At 36.8% G+C, this 24,604-nt stretch overlaps 5 protein-coding genes and 1 long non-coding RNA gene across 13 annotated transcripts in view; 2 read left to right on the forward strand and 4 right to left on the reverse strand.

Annotated features, from left to right (window-relative positions):
* Window positions 1-2: 2 nt before the first annotated feature.
* On the reverse strand, window positions 3-3,248 carry Rad17 (Rad17 checkpoint clamp loader component). 3 transcript variants are annotated; one of them, XM_034326558.2, is made up of 10 exons: window positions 2,516-3,247; window positions 2,203-2,441; window positions 1,682-2,078; window positions 1,444-1,600; window positions 1,254-1,376; window positions 994-1,172; window positions 843-929; window positions 575-765; window positions 381-499; window positions 4-241 (listed from the first exon to the last, which is right to left on the reverse strand). In XM_034326558.2, the coding sequence occupies exons 2-10, from the start codon at window positions 2,215-2,217 to the stop codon at window positions 127-129; spliced, it is 1,383 nt and encodes a 460-aa protein (XP_034182449.2). In that variant the 5' UTR covers window positions 2,218-2,441; window positions 2,516-3,247; the 3' UTR covers window positions 4-126. The 3 variants fall into 3 exon arrangements, with proteins under 3 accessions (XP_034182450.2, XP_034182449.2, XP_076544128.1); XM_034326559.2 differs by having other exon boundaries at window positions 3-241; window positions 1,682-2,075; window positions 2,203-3,248; XM_076688013.1 differs by having other exon boundaries at window positions 2,203-3,247.
* Window positions 3,249-7,276: 4,028 nt separating this feature from the next.
* rnh1 (ribonuclease H1) lies at window positions 7,277-8,725 on the forward strand. The gene is made up of 6 exons (XM_034326670.2): window positions 7,277-7,558; window positions 7,633-7,782; window positions 7,844-7,964; window positions 8,031-8,161; window positions 8,236-8,500; window positions 8,585-8,725. The coding sequence occupies exons 1-6, from the start codon at window positions 7,455-7,457 to the stop codon at window positions 8,663-8,665; spliced, it is 852 nt and encodes a 283-aa protein (XP_034182561.1). The 5' UTR covers window positions 7,277-7,454; the 3' UTR covers window positions 8,666-8,725.
* A 134-nt stretch (window positions 8,726-8,859) lies between these two features.
* LOC117605391 (uncharacterized) lies at window positions 8,860-9,332 on the reverse strand. Its single transcript, XM_034326671.2, has 2 exons — window positions 9,197-9,332; window positions 8,860-8,998 (listed from the first exon to the last, which is right to left on the reverse strand). Exons 1-2 carry the CDS (start codon window positions 9,277-9,279, stop codon window positions 8,860-8,862), a joined length of 222 nt encoding a protein of 73 aa, XP_034182562.1. The 5' UTR covers window positions 9,280-9,332.
* Window positions 9,333-9,357: 25 nt separating this feature from the next.
* On the forward strand, window positions 9,358-9,934 carry LOC117605392 (uncharacterized). The gene is made up of 3 exons (XR_004581676.2): window positions 9,358-9,499; window positions 9,569-9,714; window positions 9,797-9,934. It is a non-coding gene; the product is annotated as an uncharacterized LOC117605392 (long non-coding RNA).
* On the reverse strand, window positions 9,465-12,317 carry LOC117605389 (uncharacterized). The gene is made up of 2 exons (XM_034326669.2): window positions 10,626-12,317; window positions 9,465-10,459 (listed from the first exon to the last, which is right to left on the reverse strand). The coding sequence occupies exons 1-2, from the start codon at window positions 10,660-10,662 to the stop codon at window positions 9,465-9,467; spliced, it is 1,032 nt and encodes a 343-aa protein (XP_034182560.2). The 5' UTR covers window positions 10,663-12,317.
* A 104-nt stretch (window positions 12,318-12,421) lies between these two features.
* Window positions 12,422-24,604, reverse strand: part of LOC117605386 (uncharacterized) — a 30,032-nt gene continuing 17,849 nt past the window's right edge. For 3 of the 6 annotated variants that reach the window (XM_034326660.2, XM_034326662.2, XM_034326661.2), the window contains exons 3-9: window positions 15,688-16,171; window positions 15,124-15,605; window positions 14,736-14,929; window positions 14,315-14,625; window positions 14,188-14,244; window positions 13,917-14,096; window positions 12,423-13,810 (exon numbers count right to left, since the gene is read on the reverse strand). In XM_034326660.2, coding sequence (XP_034182551.2) covers window positions 13,769-13,810; window positions 13,917-14,096; window positions 14,188-14,244; window positions 14,315-14,625; window positions 14,736-14,929; window positions 15,124-15,605; window positions 15,688-16,171 — 1,750 coding nt within the window. In that variant the 3' untranslated portion in view covers window positions 12,423-13,768. Of the gene's footprint in view, window positions 13,811-13,916; window positions 14,097-14,187; window positions 14,245-14,314; window positions 14,626-14,735; window positions 14,930-15,123; window positions 15,606-15,687; window positions 16,172-24,604 lie in introns of all 6 variants that reach the window. The other 3 variants (XM_034326664.2, XM_034326663.2, XM_034326666.2) reach the window with 3 other exon arrangements.

Here is a 24,604-nt window from a genome sequence, read left to right on the forward strand (position 1 = left end):
AAACAATTTTAATGAGATTAGTATCGTTCAAGTTTTGATCATATATTTACATTTACATAATAATAGTAGAAAATAAAGCATAATAAATAAATCAGAGTTTCTCTATTTATAACCCTTTTCGTGGTGTTACTCATCAATAACTGATTCAAGATCTAAATTGGATACTTCCGTTGTATTTTTTAACTTTGAGTTAATTATAGATTCGTACCACCGAACTTCGGCTGCTGCCAGACATCTTGTCCTATGAAAATAACAATGTTGTATTATGTTTTCATACCATTCACTACATAAACAGTAATTTATAAACATGTAAGATGTAAAATGTTAACAGTTTGCCAATACGGCTGGCATTGCATAATACTACTACTATATTTACTAACTGATCAAGTCGGTCATTTAGTGGCTTTCTAACAGGATTCCATCCAGAAACTGGCTTTTCATTAGATACCATCACACCTCGAACAGCGAAGGATAAAATAACTTTAGTTAATTTGGGATCCTGAAAATTATGTAAAGTAGCTTCAGTAAAATTTGTCTTATGTAATTTGCTTATTTCGTACAGAAATTAGCATACCCGCCATTCAGAATTTAAAGCATCTGCTAAGCTTAAAATATTTGCACAAGCATTTACTTCATCTATCCCTCTCATAGTATTCAAATAATTTTCTTGAAGAAAATGCAAGAATACTGTTGCTTGTGATTGAAAAAAAGCTGCTACTTCATCAGGATTATGAACAAACTTCCAGCTATTTCCATCCTTGGTTCCTATCAATTTCATTGTATTATTAACTACCCTTATTAGAAGTATTACGCTTTTATCAACTATAGAAACCTATATTTACTTTTAGGATTAATTACTCGTCCAATGCCATGAAGTAGTCCTAAGTTTACTTCTCTGCTGCTACAGTTGTTTTCTTGTTCTTCAGGTACTGTTGTAATACAAAAAGTAATATAACTTTCCAAAGTCAAACCTGATATAATTACCTTACTTACCTTTCAACGAAATAAAAATAAGATTTAATAACGAATTTCTAATATCTCCTATGCTATTTGATAGTATCTCATCAACTTTACTTTGAGAAACACACAACATCTGCCCAGCAATAGAATTTAAAATACTGGATACTCGTTTTAGCGCATTTTTCATCGCGGTTTGTGTAACAGGATTTATACTAAATTTGTAAAAATAAATGGTATAAGTACATGCAAATAATAAAAGCTAAAATAAAATGTAATAATTTTTAAGAACTTACTTGATTAGATCAATGCCATATTTTTGTCTTATATCAGGTGGAAATAATGTTTGCAATAATTTTGAATTTCCTGTTTCTGTACATATAAATATTATAGGTTCCTTTCCAAATTCAAAGTATCTTCTATAAGTAAAAGTCAATTATAATCAAGGTAACAACATGAAAAATATAAATCAGTAGTTTTACTTACTGTATAAGGGAATGGAAGCTATTTTTATCTTCAAAGTAGACATTTGGAAACTCTTTAACTAGAAGTAAACGTTTAGATTGATTCCTGAAGACTGAACTATATCTTGTAGCTCTAACTAAAAATTCCTCAAATCTATCTCCTTGTCTCATTACTCTATCTGAAAAATAATTGAGAATTATTTAACTATTTACCAAATGAGAATAATTATTTGCAAATTCATTTGAAAAAGATAAATTACTATTTTCATCCATAGCTTGATCAATAGGAGTAATCCACTCTGTAACATTAAAACTATTTTCCTTGGCAAGAACTTTAATTGTTGCTGTTTTACCACAACCAGATGGACCACACAAAATCAATGCATAGGGTTGGCCTCTTTTTATTTTGTATTTTAACCAATCTAAAATTTCTTGCTGTTTTTGTTTACTTACAACCAATTCATTAGATTTTCGTGGTTCACAAGCTTCCAATAAAGCAGTCAGACTACTTATATTTTTTTTCTTCAGAGTTATTTCATAAAAACTTGGAATTTGTGAAATATCATTTTTCAGTGTTTGTGAAAAAATACGTTTAGTTGCTGGTGATTTCTTGGCTGGTTCACAATCAAATGATGGCATCAGCCAGCTGCTATTCTTCTAATAAAAATCAAAGATAAGTTTTAATTATTGAAAGATATAGTAACTAAGACAATTAACTTACATCTTACGTATTAAAATTTGTATGGTAAAAGAACTATAAATCTTTTAAATCTGTACCTACCTTTGAATTAGCCATATTGTAAATAATGTTATAATAACTCTTTCACTTCCGTACATCAGCTGTTATAGAAATTGCGATCTTTTCAGTCCGTAACAAAAAGTCGACTTATTCCTACTACTTTCGAAAATATGTGTACATATTAATTAATTTTGCATCACTCTTCATAATTCTGTTCCACGTAAAAAATCATATCGCGAGATTTCACGACTGATCAGGTAAGTACCATTCGACCATTCGACCTAGAGCGCGGTGAAAATTACTCAGTCTTCTAGCAACCGTTTAAGAGAACGGTAGCCTCATTTTTTGAACTCACTGAATACACTCATAAGATATAATATTTATTATTTTATCCCTCTTAAGGAACTTGGCGTAACATCCATATTATTTATTATTTTTGCCCTTTTAGTGGACCTCATTACAAGATGGCGTTATTAGTGGGACTCACAGAGCTTACAGGAGTATTTCTATACCCCTTCTAAACCTTGAACATCCCTTGCATCTCATGTGTATTCCTTGCATCTCTTATATCCCTTACATTCTTTGTGCATCCCCTTCATGTAATTTACGTCCCTTGCGTATCCCCCGCAACACTTGCATCCCTTGTATTCTTAATGTATCTTTCGCATCCCTTGTATATCATGCGCATCTCCTAGATCTTTGCCTTCCCAACATGCTTTATATTTTTGTATTCTTTACATTCCTAAATTCTTTATACACCTGCATCATTTACATCCCTGTTTTCCTTACATGCCTGCATTCCTTACATCTCTTCATCCCTTATATCCCTACATTCCTTTCATCCCTACATTCTTTCCATCCCTACATTCCTTACATCTCTTCATCCCTTATATCCCTACATTACATACATCGCTTCATCCCTTATATCCCTACATTCCTTACATCTCTTCATCTCTTATATCCCTACATTCCTTTCATCCCTACACTCCTTTCACCCTACATTCCTTACATATCTGCATCCCTTATAATAAATATATTATAAAGACTGATTCGAGCAAAGGTAAGTAAAGGTAAGTTAGTTCCTTTTTTCGCCACCAGGGGGCGCTGATTCGACATCGAAATTTTAGTTCGCATTTTTGCCGCCAGAGGGCCAAAAATTGAGCAGGATTTAGTTCCTTTTTCCAAAACCAGATGGCGCTGATTCGACATCGAAATTTTAGTTCACATTTTTGCCGCCAGAGGGCCAAAAATTGAACAAGATTTAGTTCCTTTTTCCAAAACCAGATGGCGCTGATTCGACATCGAAATTTTAGTTCACATTTTTGCCGCTAGAGGGCCAAAAATTGAGCATGATTTAGTTCCTTTTTCCAAAACCAGATGGCGCTGATTCGACATCGAAATTTTAGTTCACATTTTTGCCGCTAGAGGGCCAAAAATTGAGCATGATTTAGTGCCTTTTTCCAAAACCAGATGGCGCTGATTCAACATCGAAATTTTAGTTCGCATTTTTGCCACTAGGGGGCGCTTTTTTCGAGAATTTCGCGAGAAAGGGATAAAGACATGTAAGGAATGTAGGGATATTAGGAATGAAGCGATGTATGGAATGTAGGGATGGAAAGAATGTGGGGATGAAAGAAATGTAGGGATGGAAAGAATATAGGGATATAAGGAATTAAGTGATGTATGGAAAGTAGGGATGTGAGGGATGAAGCGATGTAAGGGATGTAGGGATGAAAAGAATGTAGGGATGTAAGGGATGAAGATATGCAAGGAGTTTAGAGATGAAAAGAATATAGAGATGAAAAGAATGTAGGGATGGAAGGAATGTAGGGATAAAAAGAATGCAGGGATGTAAGGGATGCTGAAATATAACGGAATGGGGGATGTAAAGGAATTCCAGAGGGTTTCGGGGCTGGGGCCCCGGTCTCCACTGCACGCGGCCCGAGGAATGCCGGCATCGGGTGTGGCCCCCGATGTCGACGGAGTTTGGCACATGGCGAAGGGTCCAAGCACCCTCCTTACTGCCCTAGTGCAGGCCACCGTGGTGGTTTTAGTGGGTAAAAATCCCACACTACCTCCAGCCCCTCCCCAGGGGGGCTGAAGGTGTCTTTCTGAAGATTTCCACCACGTTAAAAAAAAAAAAAAAAAAATATGATATTTAAGGGTTGCAGGAATGTAAGGAATGCAGGGATGTAAGGACTACCGAGATGGCCTTGGCCTATAATGAGGGATAAAATTATATAAATAACTGGAAGAAGTAAAATAAATGGGGTCTTCGGCTGAGACTCAGAAGAGGGATATAATCGTAAATGTTATTCCCCTTCGATGAGCTTATTTAATAAGCAAAAAAAAAGAAATGAAGTAAATTAAATAAACTCTGAAAAAAAATTATACTTATTGTGCCCTCTTCATACGGACCTGATGTCATATTCGGGTATTAAGGAGCTACAATTATTTATTATAAAACAAACTTGTAAATAATTAAGATGTTATTCACTCACAAACAATGAAAATAATATATTTGTAAATCACAAACGATTTCCAATCAATTACAGTTATCAGTTGTCACAAAATCTGCTTGTTATTAAAAATTACTAAAATGTTTCGGCTCACATCATGATTTAAATAAAATTGCTAATTACAAAAGAATTAATTTGTTACAATTGTTAAAAATAGACACACAATCAATTACAAACGATTTACAAACGAAATACACTAAGAAACATTAAAAATAATCATATTTTATAATTCCTTACGGTTAGCTGCATGTAGGTTACTAAAATTTTATCGTCGCGGGGTTCTGAGGACCCCGAAGCACTGTGGATGCTGCATACTTAAACTATACTGTGTTGGGGTTCTAAGAACCCCGAGCACCAACGATTCTGTATACCTAAATTATATTGTCTCGGGGTTCTAAAGACCCCAAGCACCGTCGATTCTGTATATCTAAATAATGTTGTCTCGGGGTTCTAAGGACCCCGCGCACCACCGATTCTGTATACCTAAATTATATACTATGGGGGTTCTAAAGACCCCAAGCAGTGACGATTCTGTATACCGAAATTATACTGTCTTGGGGTTCTAAGAACCCCAAGTACCAACGATTTTGTATAACGAAATTATATTGTGTCGGGGTTCTAAGGACCCCTAGCACCGATGATTCTGTATATCTAAATTATATTGTTTCGGGGTTCTGAAGACCCCAGGCACCGACGATTCTGTATGTCTAAATTATAATATCTCGGGGTTCTAAGGACCCCAAGTAAGTAGCGAAATATAAGACCTAAAAACGAACAAATAGTGAAACTCACTTGTTCGGAATAGTGATGGGTTTGAGCGGATTTAGCGAAATATAAGAACGAAAAACGAACAAATCGTGAAACTCTCTTGTTCGAGGTAGTGATGGGTACGACCGGATCTGTAGCGCATGCGCATTACAATTATTTATTATACAACAAACTTGTAAATAATTATGAAATTATTCACTCACAAACAATAAAAATGATATATTTGTAAATCACAAATTATTTCTAATCAAATACAGATATCTGTTGTCGCAAAATCTGTTTATTATAAAATATTATTGAAATGTTTCGGGTCACATTATGATTTAAATAAAATTGTTAATTACAAAAGAATTACAAACGAAATATACTAAGAAACATTAAAAATAATCATATTTTATAATTTCTTACGGCTAGCTGCATGTAGGTTACAAAAATTTTATCGTTAAGGGGGTCTAAGGACCCCGAGGCACCATGAATGCTGCATACTGAAATTATACTGTCTTGGGGTTCTAAGGACCCCGCGCACCGACGATTCTGTATACCTAAATTATATTGTCTCGGGGTTCTAAAGACCCCAAGCACCGACGATTCTGTATATCTAAATAATATTGTCTCGGGGTTCTAAGGACCCCGCGCACCGACGATTCTGTATACCTAAATTATATTGTCTCGGGGTTCTAAAGACCCCACGCACCGACGATTCTGTATATCTAAATAATATTGTCGCGGGGTTCTAAGGACCCCGCGCACCGATGATTCTGTATACCTAAATTATATTGTCTCGGGGTTCTAAAGACCCCAAGCACCGACGATTCTGTATATCTAAATAATATTGTCTCGGGGTTCTAAGGACCCCGCGCACCGACGATTCTGTATACCTAAATTATATTGTCTCGGGGTTCTAAAGACCCCAAGCACCGACGATTCTGTATATCTAAATAATATTGTCTCGGGGTTCTAAGGACCCCGCGCACCGACGATTCTGTATACCTAAATTATATTGTCTCGGGGTTCTAAAGACCCCAAGCACCGATGATTCTGCATACCGACATTATGGCATCTGGGGTGTAAGGGACCCCAAGTAAGTAGCGAAATATAAGACCTAAAAACGAACAAATCGTGAAACTCACTTGTTAGGAATAGTGATGGGTTTGAACGGATCTAGCGAAATATAAGAACGAAAAACGAACAAATCGTGAAACTCACTTGTTCGGGATAGTGATGGGTATGACCGGATCTAGCGAAATATAAGAACGAAAAACGAACAAATCGTGAAACTCACTTGTTCGAGATAGTGATAGGTATGACTGGATCTAGCGAAATATAAGACCTAAAAACGAACAAATCGCAAATTAGTGAATAGAGGATAGCGATGGATTTGACCGGAAATAGGAAGATATAGAAACTAAAAACTTAACAGATCGCGAAATAGTCTTTGCAAGATAGTGATGGATATGACCTATACCGACGTGGTATCATCTTGGGGTGGTAGGGACCCCGAAGCACCGGTGACTCCAGTGTCGTAACAAGAGCATACAGTGCCTGTGACAAGTGTCTAACTTTCCCCGCACCGTAACCCAGTAATGACAAAAAAATTAAAAATTTTAATGTAACAAGTTGAATCTTACTAAATACAATATATTAAATACTATTAACCTCACCAGATGAGTTGCCTATATATATATATATAATATTGTATTTGTCAAAGTACACGCTCCGACAGATTTGATGAAACAGCATGCAGATTTTAATACGCCTGGGGTGTCTGGGACCCCATAATCCTGACCGCCTTGGATACAATGACGCTTTCTTCTTCTTGTATCTGTGGTCACTGCTGATATAATATGAAAAATTGAACGTTACAACGGTTACAACAACGCTCATTTGTAGTTCAATTGAACAACAGACTACTACTGTATTCTATATTCTGTATTTCGTATAAATTTTGAAGTGTGATGTTATAAAAGTTTTCCCATAAGTTGTAGGGATTACATAGACTAATAATAAATGAGATTAAATCAAATATATTTAGCTCAAAATATATTGAAAAACATGGCATTTAATTATTATGCTGTTGCCAGAGGTCGAAATGTTGGAATTTATAATACCTGGTAATAAATGTTGACTTTTTGAATTAGCTGTTTAAATTATGTTTGATATAAACTTTCTATTTCTGTTAAATAAGGAATGAATGTCAAGATCAAGTAAACAATTTTTCTGGCTGTGCATTCAAAAAATTTCACACAAAAGCAGAAGCTGAAGCGTTCATCAATGAAAGGGCAAATGCAGAGCCAAAATATGGTGGTAGATCAGATGCACCTACATTTACTAAAAGGTATAGTAAGATATAGTAATAAATAGAAAGAATATATACATTATTTAAAAATTTTTATTAGACCACTATCACAGCCAAGGGACTATTTCAAAGTTGTTGATGAAAATCCATATTTAACAGAACAAACGTCAGCAAAAAGGAGAATATGTTCAGCACCTATCAGCAATGATCGTGATGTAAATGTATGTATTTTTATCATATATATAATCAGCACAATTTTAATGGATTTTGTACTTTTGTATTTATAGAGAGCACCTGGGGAGTATATTACTGACAAGGATGGATATGTGAGTGTATATACAGATGGTGCATGTAGTGGAAATGGTCGTGAATCTGCAAAAGCAGGAATAGGTGTTTGGTTTGGTGATGACCATCCCTTGTATGTTTACACATTTTAATTACATTCAGTTTTAAATATTGTATAGAAATCTTATTCAAATCTATTAATTATAGAAATGTATCACGACCTGTTGATGGTAGAGCAACCAATAATATGGCAGAAATTCAAGCTGTGACTACAGCTTGCCAGCAGGCAAAGAAAGCAGGTATCAAGAACTTGAAGATTAATACAGATTCACAGTTTCTTATTTCTTGCATAAATGATTGGATGCCAAAATGGAAACGTAATGGATGGAAAACTTCAACTGATAAACCTGTTATAAATAAAACTGAGTTGTTGGAAATGGAAAGGGCACTTAGTTCCTTAAATGTAACATGGGTAAGAGTAATGGTTGTTTTAATTTCACATGTTGAAAATAATATTTAATTTTTATTTGAAAAACAATTGACCTTACTGTTACAGAACCATGTTAATGGTCATGTTGGAATCCATGGAAATGAAATGGCTGATAAATTAGCAAGGGCAGGTTGTCAGAAATACTAAAACTACTTGTGTAAGATATGATATAAAGTGAAATTTCTATATTTTGAAAGTAATATGTTTTAAGTTTACAATGTAATTTACATTTATAATGTTTAATATGTTCTGTGAAAATACACATAATGAGAAATAAAAGTATAATTACTTGTGCATTTTTATTTTCAAATATGACTCTAAATTAAGCTTATAGATATGTATTAAGTTGAGGTTGCTGTGTCAAGCATATCTTCAATATTATTAGTGGCTTGTTTTTCAGTTAATTCTGGGCATATTTGCTTCAAAAGAATGTATATATCTTCTGGTGATATTTGAAGTGTTAAAAGTTCCAATATGATGCTGTAAATATAAATCGTTAATGTTTCTAATATCAATAAATTATTTAAGTTTGATAAATTTCAATATATTAATAATCGTGACAGTCCATTATGTTACATTTATTATCATAAAATATCGAAACACTGATATATAAGGTTATGCTACTGAAATCTTCAAGCATTGATACAGGTTATGCGAATGTATTTTTTGAACTATTACCGGTAAACGCCTGGAACTGCCGAAATTCCTGCTAATTCTGCCAGTGCTATTAATTCAATTTGATGAGCTTGAGGGAATGTCATTTTTTCTGATATTTGTAAATACCAAACAATAAGAAACTTACTTCGGCGCGGAATGTTTGTTTTGAAGAATATACAACAGACGATTCCTCATCTGCGTTTGGAGTAACATTTAAAAGTCAATAAATAATTGGTATGCGGTATTTTTATTTTTACAACATTATTAGAAAAGCTACAAAATGAATAACTTAGATCGGGGTTGCTGGAGTAATTAGTATAGAAGGTACTTTATGCTTAAATAAGTTATATTCTTCATTATTTATATTGTTGGTAATAATCATTTTCTCATTAGGATGAAGTGAATTCTCATTGTGGCAAGTGGAATTAAATGAATCATTCTCTTTTAAATCATTCAGTTCCCTAAAGATTTCCTTGCTTATCACTTCAATGCCAGTAGAGGTATTAGTTTCATTGGATATACTATCACCAATATCACTGGTAATAAATATTTTATCATGTATCCAATGTTTGCTTATTTTTTGGAAAGACAAATTTTTTAGTTCACTCATACATTTCCCAGACCAGTTTGAGGTGCTCTGCTGGAATGATGTATTGCTGCTTTCATTGGAGTGTTCCAAAATTGTTTCTAAATCCCTAGAACACCATTTGTTTAACACATGGATTGATGTATCATGCAAAGACAACATATTGTCCATATTAGAATCTTTTATATTCTCAGATGTTGGACAAAGATCATCATCTTTTGACAATTGATATAATGGATCATTATCGTTTATTTCAACTGAATTGTCTGATTCATTAGTTGAACAAGAGGTACTTAATTCTTTCATATGTTTCCCTAAAATTTCATTGAACATACGTTTTAATTCTACTCTTAACGGAACATTTTTATCTATTTCATATATTTTTACGTTTTGTTGATCTTTTAAATTATTTGAATTCTGTGACAATGCAAGGACATTATTGTCCTTGAAATTGGACTTTGGACAAGGCAAGGAAAGCATACTTGTGCTATCAGTGCTTACTGATAAATCTGAGCAACTCTTGTATCCTTCTGCCTCACTTATATTTGATATATCAGTTGCTTTTAAATTGTTGTCCGATGAAAAAGAAAATTCCGTTGTGTCATAAAAAATATCGTCGTTCGATTTTGATAAAATTTCTTCGTTACTGGATAAAAGTATTGCATCGTTCAGGTTTTCTGATAGCTGTGAATCCTCCCCTAAATAAACGATATGTTGTAAAGAAATTTAAATCTTATTTAATTTAACTTTTACAATCACAACCTATTACTGTAAGCTATGTAATATTTTTCTAAGTGGAATAATAAATTAAAAATATACAAAAATACTTGTACATTTATTTTAAATAATAAAAAAGTCACTCACAACTGAAGGTTGGTTTGAAATAACTGGAATCATTCATTCTCTATGTATTTCAATATATAACAGGTCTACTGGAAAGATAATCAAAACAAGTTGACTGAGAAATGATTACCTTTGAACGTCTTTCAAAGATCGTTGTTATGTTTAGACATAGGGCAAATTTCTAAACATACACGTCTATACATTGTAGTACATAGTTTTTATAAATATCTTGCTACATTAACACTAGAGTTATTTGCAAATTTAAATTCTACAAACTTATGTGATTATAATTCTATATCAAATATTGACAATTGTATTTCGCGCTCGTAAAACAGTTTGATTAGCGCCATCTAGCGGATGGGATTCGATCTAACTATTTCTAATAGGAGAACAGGAAAAGAAGTAGGTATGCCAAGAGGTATGCTATGCACGTGCAGGGAAAAATCATTATTAACTCATTTTATAGGAATATTTTATGCACTTTTATGACTGATTATTAAACTACACGCTTGTAACTACTTTCACATATAAGTCTTGTAAGGATCCAGCCAGTAGTTAATTAATTATGACCAACTATAGGAACAGCGGCTTGAACTTAAAGAAATGATCATTCCAAAAATTGTTAATAACTTATTAAATACTGGTAGGAGGTTCATAAAACTTACACTAGAAGAAGGCTACGACTCAGTTCTTTATTCTTTGATCATTGAAATACGGAAATTAATCACCGGTAAGCAGAAAATTATGAAAAATCTCTACACGAAATAAAGGTACATTGAGCAGTTGATCTTCCCATTGTTATAATTAATTAATTACTGGCTGGTTTCTTACAAAATCTGTATATGAAAGGTGCTATGAGCATTGCTAGAAAATGAATTATTAATGATTTTCCCCTGCATGTACATAGTATAGCTCTACTACTTTCATGTTCTCTAGCTATCGGATGCAAGTTCCGAGAGCTAAGATGGCATAAATTCTGTAAAATTGGTATGAGAAAACTGCGTAAAGCTTACTCTCTCTAATATAATTATAAAAGTTCACAGAATAATCCTTAAACTTGAGAAATTAATAAAAATGCGGGAATATCCATACGTCGGTACGGGGTGATATTATGGTTAGAATAATCAATATTTATTTGCTACTAACAAATTAAATGTTACTATAAACCATTAAAGGACGTAGTTTGAACCTTTCTCTTTACGATACAATTATAAAGTGTTATAAATTGTTGCTATGTACCGTACAATTAATGAAAATTCAATGGGTATTTTATGAGTTCAGTGAATACACAATTGTTACAACAATCATTAATTACTCAGTAATTACAAGTAAAATGTACACAAGAGGAAAATATACGCAAATAGAAAATTCTTGAGGCATTGCTTTTCAAGAATAAATTATGAAAGTTCCGTTTTTAATAACAACAAACGTGTAATTAACGATTATTGTATGTCCTATGCAATTTCTGTACTGCGCATTTACGTGAGAATTTTTGCGCATGCGCGGAATCATGCAACCTCTTTACGCATGCGCGGAATCGCGCAACCTTTTCACGCACGCGCGGAATCGTGCAACCTCTTTACGCATGCGCGGAATCGTGCAACCTCTTTGCGCATTCTACTAGCACAATTTATTATTTTAGATGCACTTTTAATCAATTAATTTATTAAAATTATAATATTGTTTAACGTTATAATAAATTAAGTGGATAATTTATTTCCTTTACTAGTAAGAAATAAAAAGATGATTAAAATTCAATAGCAATTAATGTGTATATCACATGATCAATAAAAATTCATTAAAATACGATTAAAAACTTTATTTTGGTTTGCTTCATAATTGGGAAAAATATATATAATGTTGCGTGTACCTGTAGGAACTTTGGACTACAGATTATGTCTGGGACAATTGTCGTTTAGGTAACATGATTAATTTAAGAGAAACAAAAATATAAGAACAATTGAACTTAGAGAACGTGTCGAATAACGTTACCAACGAACAAGTTGCGAACGAAGAAAGAAAAATGAAGTAGCTTAAATCTATACTAAGGCTAATGTTTCTCATTAAATCTAAAATTTATACATTGGTAACAAATGTGGTATAAAATATGGTATTCGGTATGTAATTTACGTGTTTCTGTAACACCAACAGAATGACAAAAGAAAAAGAACATTTGTGAAAGGCTGAATATCCGTGTGTATCTCGCACTTTGCTCGTCAAATGCGAATTCGTTTAATCAAAACGAATACGGGTTTCATTTACAAAATGAAAAGAAGAAGGAAATACGAAAATTATAGGATTATAAAAAACACTCAAATAATATACAACTTAGAGATTTGTTTAACATACAAAGCTGATGACGAAATGAATTTTATGCATGGCACACGGTTAACCAACTTTTTGAAAAATCTGACGCTGAAGAACCCTGCTAGCATGTATAAAATTATGTACAGCATCACGAGAGATACAGTTTTGTGCTTCGTTCTTCGTTTTATAAGCGCACGTTACCAGCTATTTCTGGTATTCTTTTCTGTTTGAAAAAAAGTTGGGAAATTTCTCGACTAGCGTACGTTGTATGACATGCATTATTTGAAATCTAAAAAAAGGTATCTGATACATGAAGTTTATACCAAACATAAATTCCTATTACAGTAGGAATCCCTCGGACAATTTGTCCTTTGGAAGATACACGTTAAATGCGTAATTTCAGCAGGGTTAATACTCTTCTATTTTGTCTCATTAAGACTCTCTCTCTCGCGCTCGCTTCTTTCTCGATCGTTAAATTTGTAACGAATAAAAGCAACGCGGTGATATTACATTTAAGCCAACGATCATTTCGAATCCTATATTCTCATCGAAGTGTCTGAAAGTCTCATGTTTTTCGTTCGTCTTGTAAATACTCATTTTATTATGAAAAAGCGCTATGAAACTTGACGCTTCTTCTTTTACGAAATAAAACTTATTCTTTACAGATCAAACATATTTGTAGAGGTCCTTAAAAATATACACTTCTCTCTTAATGTTTCTCCTTCCTTTCTTATCGTACTCAATACGCGTTATATTCTTGGCCATTCTTTTTTTGACTAGATTCATTCTTAGTTGAATAGGTTATTTAACCCGATACACCAGGAGTACGAGGTTTAGATTAATACGGTCTCGCCTTCTTAGCCGGAACACACTTCTGAATGTTCGTCCCAAGCGGCAACCTAAAATACAAATTTATTTAAGTAACGATATACAACTAATGGGTTAATATATTTAACAGTATCTGTCTGTTAAAAATGTAATAGAATAATTAATTAGCATCTTTACTTGACATTCGCGGCTGCAATACCACTGGTGACCACAGCCTGCACACACAAATTGCGCTACACGTTCGTGACAACCTTGGCATCGCGGAGGACTATCTCTATCCTCTCTGGCGTCTCTACCACCTGAAGAAATGCGAGTCTCTCTATCCTCGATCACTGCTGATTCTTCTTCAACGTCCTCCTACAAAATGACAAAGTTAGTATCTACTCAAACGTTGACACCTTATCAGGTCTGTGTATCATAAAAACAAATTTATGAATAAATTGCTTACCACATGAGATTGAACCGGAGTGTTAATGACCGGTGTTATTGTTATTTCAGTTCGAGCCTAGAAATTTATAATCGTTAGTACTATCGATAGAAAGTATTATTATGATGAGAATGGGAGAATGAAATACCTTGGAAGAAGATAGGAGGTCACTGATGGAAACCGGATTAGAGCCTTGATATGTCTGCAAAAGGTGCTGGGTTGCCGCACTTTGTTGTGGCATGGTCGCGGCTGTTGGTGCATTCCTTTCTCTTTCAGGTGCGGTGAGTAATCTAGCTAAAGTAGGTGAAAAAGTAGTGGGTCTTGGAGATTGTGATTTCGTGAGAATTCCATGAAGCAACGAACCACTCTGTTGAGGTAGAGTATTTTGAGGTGCCGGTGACGGCGCAACAGGATGAAGCGTCACATCCGGATAATTTTGAGGCGTTTTTACAGGCTCACCTGATACATTCAAACATTTCAAATGTTAATAATCATCACATTTACTATAGCCTTGCGACAGGACAGTTGTCTTTGAAAGCTAGTATTCTATTTAATTCTTTCAAGTATACCTTGCTGTTGGCTGAATTTCGCATACTGCACGAGCACGTCCTTAAAGCTTATGGAATTGTTAGGATCAACCGTGTTCGAGTTACTTTTACAAGAATCTGTGCTAGATGGCCTTGAATCAACGCTGTGCCCAGTTTCTACCATAGCTCCACCAGCTCCTAAGCCAACGTTCACCGAGTTTCTCATTCTCCTACCCCTGCGTATCATTTAAAGACTTACAATTAATTATAAATCAAACTTTGTATCGTTATGTTAATGAACAATCCACTTTGTAAAATAAAACTCAATGAGAATTTTTGTTATCGTTACTATGACCTCAGTCTATTGTTGAAATGGATTCCAGATGTTATGAAACACCTTGTATTTACTGATACTGTCATCAGTAATTACCTGCGTGGAACTGCTTCAGGATGCCTAAGTCTATAATCAGCGATGATGGATCTAACATCAACGATGGCACCTTGACGACCTTCGCCAATTTGTCTGTTTTCTGGGCTAAGCGCTTCCACTTGTTTCCGGCCATTTTCACCTCCTTGCTTGGGAGGTGTCGATTGACGCTGAGATGATTGCTTGCTACTCTTCTCTTTCTTAAATGCCGGCGAATCTTGTGAACTGTCTTCGGGTAAATCGTCTTTCGATCCGAAACTTATTTTTTCTTTGGACAAAGGAGTTGTGTTACCGCTACTTTCCCATTCTGGGCCAAGCGCTAAACTCGCCGGTGGTAAAGTGTCCGCTAATTGTCCGTTACCTTCCATGAATCCCATAACTTGTCGTCTTCTTTCGATTCTCAGGTACGCTTCCTCCTTCAGCTTTCTCATGCTCAGGATCTCGTTCCATTCCATTTCTTTGGCACGCGCTAATTCATCCAAGGCCTATATATTAAATAAAATTTATTTTTTAATAGAAACAATATTTTTTTCTTTTCATATTTGAATTTAACGAATTTCAGTTTACCTGCACTTCCGCTCGTAATTGATCAGCCCTCGCCGCGAGTTCATCCGCGGTGACTTTTTCGCAACCGACCAACGACGAGATGTACTGTTCCCTCTGCTCTAGACAGAACTTCTTCGGTGCAGAATTGCCGTTCGACGACAACTGACCGTCCGTTGACTTCCGTTTCCTGCTACCTTCCGTTTCTGATTTCACGCAACGCGAGGCCACGCTTTTCTGTTGCACCGTATCCGTGGACGAGAGGCTCTTGGCCGTGGCTTCCGGTTCCGAGTCGCACTGAGGTTCCTTCTTTATCGACGCGGATCGGAGACACTCGACGGTCGTCGGAGCGGCCGCGGTCTCCTCCGGAAGTGCCGCTCCATTCTGTTGGTTCTGAGGAACTTTCGGCGAGGCCCTCGACAACGTATCGTCCTCCCTCGTCTTCTCGGCCGAGTCCACCTTCTTCCCGTTTCCAGCGGCACCTTCCATCGCGTGCATCTTGTTCAAACTGCAAGCAAACACATTTCCCCCCCTGGTGAATAAGCATTTCCTGTGTCCTTCGGATATTTTATGCCGTTGTCCTTGTGCTACTCTGCACAACGCTTATTTAATATTGCAAAATGTCGCGTTCATTAATTCTCTCCATGATAATTAATAGAAGAAAATTAAAAAAGAAAAATTGTAAGTGCGATTAGCATAGAGTATCGTTGCTGCGTAAGATTTCCAATTTTAATTTCAAAAAATATATTATTGTGTGACCGATTGTTGAAAGATTAGTCAGACAGAAAAACATTCGCTTTCCAGCGGTTACAATGATAAACCGATAAAGTGTTTGCTCGCAAAGTTTGTTCTGACCTTGCTTAGAAAAATAGTTGTCATCGTTCTCAAGGACGTACGATGAAAAAATAATAAAAAACTGTTAGTATGTGTGTCTGTCTTGTCTTCATGGCATTGCCAGTGGAAATTTTTATGTCGCCGGGCGTCTGAAGCCACGGTGTAATTAGACGTGTTGCATAAAGGACTCTTAATTAACTGCGACGAATACACTGGGAATATATAGAACTTAGGCTCTACTTGTATTTCTTTTAACTTGACAAAAAGAACCCTCGAACAGCGGAACCTTATAAAATATATACAAGGATATTAACCTAAAGTTAAATTTATTACTTTCAAATACAAGAGTTTCATGTAATAGAAGAATAACTTTTACAGGAACGGTATCAAATTTAGAAAATAAAAATAATATGAAATACGAAATTATATTAAAATCGGGCCTCTCTTCATGGTCCGCCGTCCGAAGGGTTAATGTGTATAATTATGTACACTGGGTCAGAAAAGTATTGGTCATATTGCATATTATTTGTCACGGGTATATTATATTAAATTATACTAATTATTAATTTACCAAGCTGAAAAAATAAAGTACCCCAATACCCCAAGATTAATAACTTTCGATCCCTAGTCATCAGCTAAATGGATCCCAGCATCTGATCCTTTCTTGGATCGATAGGACACGGATGAACGCGTCGAACGTGGGGTTACTCCCGCGACGAAGATGACCCACCCACACTACGGTCTTCGCAAGGTTCACCCTCAGCAAGAGGCACGCTAACAGCACGCGCACTAGAATAGAAGGTGACCACACAGTGGGGTTAACGCTTTCGCGCCTCCCATCCGCTCCACTGCCTACTTACTTGCAACACAGCTCCTCCACAGAACCATCCACATATCGTTCGAAATACTACCTAATCACCAACGAAAATTGTTATAATAAAGAAACTGAAATATTAGTTGACTAATACTCCATTATAGTATCATAAACACCTTTTCTCCCAAGTCCAAGAAGCGTGTCAATCAACGCTTGATATCGCGTGATCAGATATTTAGCATCGACGATCGATCACGCGATATCGCGTGTAATTTGAAGTGGATTCGAATATTATAATAGGAAAGAATCAGATGAAATTCGAGGCCTACGCCTGTGTCTCGGTTTACTACGAGAGACGCTGTACGGACGCGGTCGCTCAGAAGAGAAGAAACAGAGAAGGGGAAATTGCAGAGGAGGAAGGGAGAGCGACGATAGAAAGAGAGGACAAAAGAGGAGGGAAACGAAGTTCGTTGCACCCGCTCGCGTTCACTGCACTTTATAGACGCGGATATAGGTTTCGCGGTACCAATTCTGAAAAGCCCTCGAACTCTTCCTCGAGTCTTCTCGATGCTTTCGATCGGAATAAAAGGATTACAGCTAATTCTAGTTATTTTAATCGTCTCGTATGATACTATTGGCTCAACTTTTTTTACTAACGGAGCGATTGTGGTTCTTTTATATCTCTTTTAGAATATAGATAAAATTCAAAGAAACAGATAGAAATAATTAAAAATGTAATAAATTCAAAGAAACAACCGATATGTACCTTTATTTTTAACCGTATGAATCAGACGTGACTAAGTGTAGTTATGTCTTTTAAGTTAGTGCATATTATTCGTACCAAGTAATTACTACTAAATTTTTGTTTTAACAGAGAGATTGTAATTAATAAGAAAACATTTAATTATTATTACGATTTTTTTTAATGTAGCATAATAATTAGTTTGGATTTGCTGACTGTCGGTAAAATGGCAGCATCGGTAAAAGTGCACTCTCATATCTGCATAGACACATGACACATATTTTACTATTTTTTTCTAGACAGAATGTAACAGGTGGTTACCGGACGTATCGACTTTTGTTTTCAGTATTCCCTGATCCGCCAAAAATCAGATAAAATTTAACATCAAACCAAGAAACAATACCATAAATTTCGTATAAACTCTTCGTTTCATCGAAAATTAAAAATAAAAAAAAATCGACACTCTATACCTTACTTACTTTGCGTTATTGTAATTTTTATGGTTACCAACATTTAGTGCATAGAACTCTTTTGAACTGTCAAAAGTTAGTTGTAAAGCAACAATATAATAGAAATGAGGCAATATTCTACCTTTCACGCTTTCCTTATTCGCACGAAAGAACAGTAAAGTTGTTTAGCGATAGCGAAAGCGAAGGAGAAAGCGAAACCTTCCAGTAAACGGTAACTACAATAAAATCCAGTGGAAGAACGAACACGCGTTAGAATGTAAAAAAAGAAACCAGGACATTAATAACTATGTCTTTGTAATTAATAACACTAATTTCCATGTTAATTGAACGTAACGAACGTATAACATAACGGTACACGTTGTAGGGTTAACACGTGATACACATGAAGGAACAACGATAGGATTAATATCGATCCTATTATCGAGGTCACTAGACTACCTTATATGTTATAGATTTACAGAAACCAGCGAGGTTAATGAACCATTTCTCAAACGGGCATGGTATCGAAGCCGATCGTAAAATATTTTTAGTCAAAGTTCAACGGAATACGTGATTTTGCTGCAGATATTAGAAGCTGCTCTAAAGTTACTTCGCCCCATTTCGCAGAGAAGAGACAGACCCGTGATACAACAAGAACATCAAAATTTTCTTTAAATAACTTGACACAACTAATACTTCTTTCTATTATATCTATCATAAGATACATACTTAGGGACTTTCACGAGCAGAATCTAAAAGAACAGAAAACAACCATTTTTACTTTGTAATAGAAAGTGGAGCGCGTAAAACCAAGTTCCTGAAACGTTCAATCAACTGTCACACAGAAGACAGCGTTGCGTTCCCTAACCTATACATAAATTAGAGTTCCGTCTGTAACCTACGTACATTGGTCCTACGTGTCAGAGAACTTCAACGGCAGATTACATGTTCGCGAAACCGGTGTCCTTTTGACTGAAATGTTACGATAGGAATGGAGCAACGTGCACCCGCGAAAATAAAATGGAGAAACTGTTGACACAGGAACTGAGTTGCATGAGCGCACGTCGCATGCACCGTTTACACTCCACTTGCACTTTTCACCGAGCGCTGCCGCGAGCCGGTCACGACGATCCTTTCTTTCTTCGGCTCCTCCACCCCGGAGATAGCCGGACGTAGTCGATCGGAGCCGATCGGGGACCAATTGTTCGCGCTTCGCGTCTTTACTCAAGAAACTAGGCACTTGCCACTCTCACTATTGTAATATCCATGATCCCTTTACAGCGAGTCGGCAAAGGTCACGGAAGGTCGTTCGTCTAACGATAGATGAAATGAAAAAGAAAATTGTTCGGGAAACTAATGAGGTACGGTGACCGGGCCGGTAAATGAAATCGCGTAATCCTACCCATCGTTTTCTCATGAGCTTCGAAAGCAAACTACGAACGAAAGTTCTATGACCGTGCGAGAGAACCGCTAGAGTTGTACACACTCCTCGAACGCGGAGCCTGTTTTCGCGCATTTACAGTTAGACGAAGGACGTTTAACCGACTACGAGGCGTGCGAGTACCACGAATACCGTGGAGTACGAGTACAAGTCCAAACGACGAGGACAACTAATAGAAACATACAGATATAACGATGGAGAAAGAGAGATGGCGAGAGGGAGAGAGCGGAGTGCAGCAGGTCGACCGGCTTAGGTGGGGTTGCCGCGGTTAATGCGGTGGCCCGAGGGGGGCGAGCAGATAGAAGCGCGCGCGTGTGCGTCCGCGCCTAGATTGGGCTAGGTTAGGTTAGGTTAAACGCTTGCCAAGGGACCTTGCAGCGGCGTCCTACTTCTTCTTCGCAAGCGAACGCGCGCTTTCGTCCTCCGTCTCCTCCTACTGTCCTCTACTAGGCTTCTATGTTTTACTTCAGATTGTTGCTGTTATAATCCCATTCGCACAATCAATTAAAATGTTTGCATTAATACATGCGTAACGTTGATAATTTATGGTTTCGTTATCATGAGAAACATAATAAATGTAACTTGAGAAAAAGACACGTTGGTTCACCCACCTACCTACCTACCTCCATCCATGAAGACACATATCATGAATGAAATACAGCAATTGCAATGGTTATAAGAAACTACGTAACAAGGTAAAGAATTTTGGAAACAATACGCAATAATTTAGTAAAGGAGATCATTTGAATACACGAAAATAGAATGTACTTTAAAATTGTAAATTGGAATAATGAGAGAGCAGAGGTCGACGTTAGCAACTCACAGCCGTCCACGGAAAGACACGTCAGAAAGGCCGACTTCGCGACCTAAGTGAGGGAAGAGCACGAAGAAGGAAACCTCTGCACGGTCGAAGTCTCGAGCTATTATTATTGACATCGAATGGTTAGGGAGACTCTTCTTTCTCACTCGGGCACGTCAGAAAGGTTTTCGTGCTAGGGAAAAAAGAAGAGAAGGGAGAATTTCGACCTTGGTTGTTCCTAAAACCGTTCACCACTTCTTATATTTTAAAACCTTACAGTTAGGTCATAAAAATAAAATAATACGAGTATTTAATTAATAATTAAATTCAGTATATTAAACAGTACACTGGGGTGCAATATAGACTTCTCTTAGTTAAGGATAAATTTTCAAGAGAGAATCTCCGGGTTCCCTAAAGAGATCTCTACCTGAGGGTCGACAGATGGTATCTAAAATTCCTCGAATTTCCGGTAAATGCGAGTCGGTCCACGAAATGCCAGGAGGGTAAAAAGGCGAAGAAGGAAACCTCTATGCCAGTTAGACTGGCGCTATTATTATTGACATCGAATGGTTACGAGAGAACGTGCTCTCCCGCCCCGCTCGCGTTCCTCTCGACCTAATTCGCGGACGCTGACGATCGGAGGAGCGTTCTCGCCTGCTCGAGCTGTCCCTGAGCGCCAAGGACGTTCTCGAGCGCGTTGGTGAACCGCGAGCAGGTTGAAGTTTTCTTCTCGAAGCTAGCCACCTTACAAGGATCATCGTTACCCTTAAATGAACCAGCTTATTCTTTCAACTAATGAGCCGCTGAAAAGAAAGCACTCTCTTCATAATCTCAGTTGCAATTTCTTTAAACAGAAATTACAGATCATTGAAATAACTCTGCAAGATATGCATGATTATTTCTTAACGCAAACTTTGTCGGATATCGAAGAGTCGCAAGGAACTATAGCAGAGATGTACGAAAATGACAACGCGGCTCGAATTTCAGGAGATACTCGACAAGGCTAGATGCATCTGCCAGAAACGATCCGGTCGTTTCGTCCCTGACCCCGAAGACCTTTCTTGAATATTGCCGCATCGGTCAGAGGTTGAATTGGGTTACGTTTAGTTCGAACGATATTTGGTACACGATCCCTCGGATTTTCATTCGATTTTTCATTATCGCTCTGCAAATAGCAGCTCGACGCTCACCTTACGTCGACCTCGGTGACACGATAAATCGATAGATACAGGCTAGAAGAAAAAGAATCCGGTCGTTCATGAATATCGGTGATCATTGATTATTTCCAATGATCTATAACGCTGCTACTTTTAACCGATTGCAAAGCTTCGATAAAGAAATCACCATTTATCCTAGAAAAGCGTACGATTTTCGATACTGAACGTGAACAATGAAATTGCTGAGGGGGTATCGGTATTACCTTGTCGTAAAACAAATTGTTATCGCTTTCGAGCGATAATACAGTGAACGTACCAAAAATACCAGCCTTCAGATAACGATCGAAGGATCGTTAATAACGCGTACCCGTGAAATTGCAAAATGCAGTATCGAAAGGCGTGAGAGAGAAAGCAGTGTTTAATTTAAGAAAAAAGAGATGGTACGTAATAAAGATCGTTGCGACCGCATTGGAATTCCCGAAACCAGTCACGTGTTCCCTTCGAGGGAACCACGATGCAAATGGTGTTCTCCAAGCGAACCTTGCACCGTCAAGGACGCGTAGACGATCTGAGAAACTCGTCCCCGGTTCTGCGCTTTTTTCCACATAAGATCATGCGGCGTTCTACGAGAAACGACGATGTATCACGAGGTGGAATGACGAAAGGAGGACGGTCGATTCTCGGCCCGAGGTCGTCCGTAGGTCAAATCGCCGTCGCGGAGACGACCCTGGTCGGCTGTTTGTGCACCAAAGATGGTCGCGGGTCGTCACCGATCGTTTTCTCGTTTTTTCCAGCCGACCGATTTTCGACATGTTAACGCGTAATTTTACCGGGTCATCCAGCTTTCAAGGACTAACACACAGGGACACGAGTATTCGGTTAAGGCGAATTTTAGGATAATTTTTTTATATTTTCATCGATTCCTTTGCTATTTCAAATATTATGAAATTTCTTTTAGAGAACCTCGATGATACCCTTTTTCTTTTTAAGTCCTACCTAGAATTGCGTAATGCAGGCGTTAATTAACCATTATCCACGGTGTTAAATTTTTTTTCTCTTGCAACATTTCGGTGATACCTCAATAGAGAGTAAAAAATTGAACAGTTACATTGTTCGTTTAATTAAACTCTCTGCTTTATTGTGAACGGGTTCAGAAATTACTAGGCCAAATAAAGTCGAGACGAAAGATATAACTCGACTCTGAGGAGGAAAGAACAGATACGCGTCCTTGATGGTATCAGATTTGTGAATAGTTTTACGTAAACCAGTAGATATATTCTTCTCCCGGTGTATACATGAACACGTTTTACGGTGAAATAAATTAGAACGTTTCACGTAAGGCCCTAGAAATATTGACATCTATCGTTATTTTGGCTCGTGACCTGTGTCATAACGTTTCTCAGCCTCGATTCTCTGTTTTTCTTACTCTTCAGCTTTCAGATTAACTACACGCCAGGTGTTTGAACGAGAAAAAACACAGGTTTAAATGACGGGATAAAAAGGTTTAAACAGATAGACGTTATCTGCTTACAAAAATAAAGTACTTTTATCAATGGCGAAACGTCTGAACCCCTGGAAAATATAATTTCAGGGGGTAAGAGGCGTTAGAGGAGAATTTCGAAAAGTAAAGCAGACGTTGAAGAAGCATTATCTGCACGTGTGTCACGGTAGATAAAGAGACAGAATTTTATTGGTCGATCCGGCACGGTAGACCGACAGAGCGTTCGTGGAAAGACGTTCCTCCGCATCAAAGAAGCGTTCTCCAGCACGAACTCGCACGAACTAGCCAAGCATTGCGTATATTGTACTTCCATCTTCACGCTTGAGCGCAGATAGCGCGCGTTCAACTCTTACAATTGTAACACTTCAGGAATTAATGATATTAATCGCTGTTTGACCTTTGTTCCAGATAAAAAAAAAAAAAAAAAATAACAAAAAAAAAAAGAGAAAAAAGAAAAGCGAAACTTCATCTGACTGTAAGTGAAATACAACATCAAACGAATGTTCAAAGAGAAAAAATTAATAATGGATTTGTATAATAGTTACCTTGGGTGCGATAGGTAACAGGCTCGCGACTGAATCACGTTACCGCAGAAAAATTAACGAGACCTTACTAACAGTAATCGTTTAATAGCCATTTTATGCACGTCAAAAATTATGTAACGATCTTCCTGCTCATTATGCCTCGTCAATTTCTATCTTACCGTTTGAATTCATCGTAAAACTTGCCCCATCAGATGTACCGTCAGTGAAAATACAACACTTCCGCGGGATTGTTTTTATTTGACGTTACAAGGTCGCTGCAACGCGTGACCTTGAAACGTATCTGCATTTGACTTTGAAACTAAAGGTTCCCAGAAGAAATCGTGGAAACTCGAGTTAACGAGTTTCTACATGGATACTATAGTTTCTGTTGCGCGCACACCAGGAGAAACCCAGGCGAGAGTTTCGAGTGATCCGTGATTGTGGATCAATGCGCCGTTCCTACCAGAGGTCGCGCTAAAGGTCTTCGTGGTTGCTACGCTAACCGAACGTCGCAATTGTGAATAATTTCACATTAAACGAGCCAGTTAACGTTTATCGGTATAATTAATTAACATACTACTACTGACGATACCTTCCGATGAATAAAAAAAAAAATAAAAAAAAAAAAAGAAACCAGTGATACGAGATAATCGAATCAACCGTATGTAATAAATTTTCAA

The sequence above is a fragment of the Osmia lignaria genome, chromosome 3 (genome assembly GCF_051020975.1).
Source record: "Osmia lignaria lignaria isolate PbOS001 chromosome 3, iyOsmLign1, whole genome shotgun sequence".
Classification (NCBI taxonomy): domain Eukaryota; kingdom Metazoa; phylum Arthropoda; class Insecta; order Hymenoptera; family Megachilidae; genus Osmia; species Osmia lignaria.

Coding starts and splice junctions, on each gene's coding strand:
- LOC117605389 (XM_034326669.2), bottom strand. CDS start 10,662: ATGAATGATTCCAGTTATTTCAAACCAACCTTCAGTT. Junction 10,460..10,625: donor TTTCAAACCAACCTTCAGTT/GTGAGTGACTTT, acceptor TCGTTTATTTAG/GGGAGGATTCACAGCTATCA.
- LOC117605391 (XM_034326671.2), bottom strand. CDS start 9,279: ATGACATTCCCTCAAGCTCATCAAATTGAATTAATAGCACTGGCAGAA. Junction 8,999..9,196: donor GCAGTTCCAGGCGTTTACCG/GTAATAGTTCAA, acceptor TTATATTTACAG/CATCATATTGGAACTTTTAA.
- Rad17 (XM_034326558.2), bottom strand. Junction 1,601..1,681: donor TCAAGCTATGGATGAAAATA/GTAATTTATCTT, acceptor ATTATTTTTCAG/ATAGAGTAATGAGACAAGGA. Junction 766..842: donor ACGAGTAATTAATCCTAAAA/GTAAATATAGGT, acceptor TGAAATTGATAG/GAACCAAGGATGGAAATAGC.
- rnh1 (XM_034326670.2), top strand. CDS start 7,455: ATGAGATTAAATCAAATATATTTAGCTCAAAATATATTGAAAAACATG. Junction 7,559..7,632: donor GTTGGAATTTATAATACCTG/GTAATAAATGTT, acceptor CTGTTAAATAAG/GAATGAATGTCAAGATCAAG. Junction 8,162..8,235: donor TTTGGTGATGACCATCCCTT/GTATGTTTACAC, acceptor TATTAATTATAG/AAATGTATCACGACCTGTTG.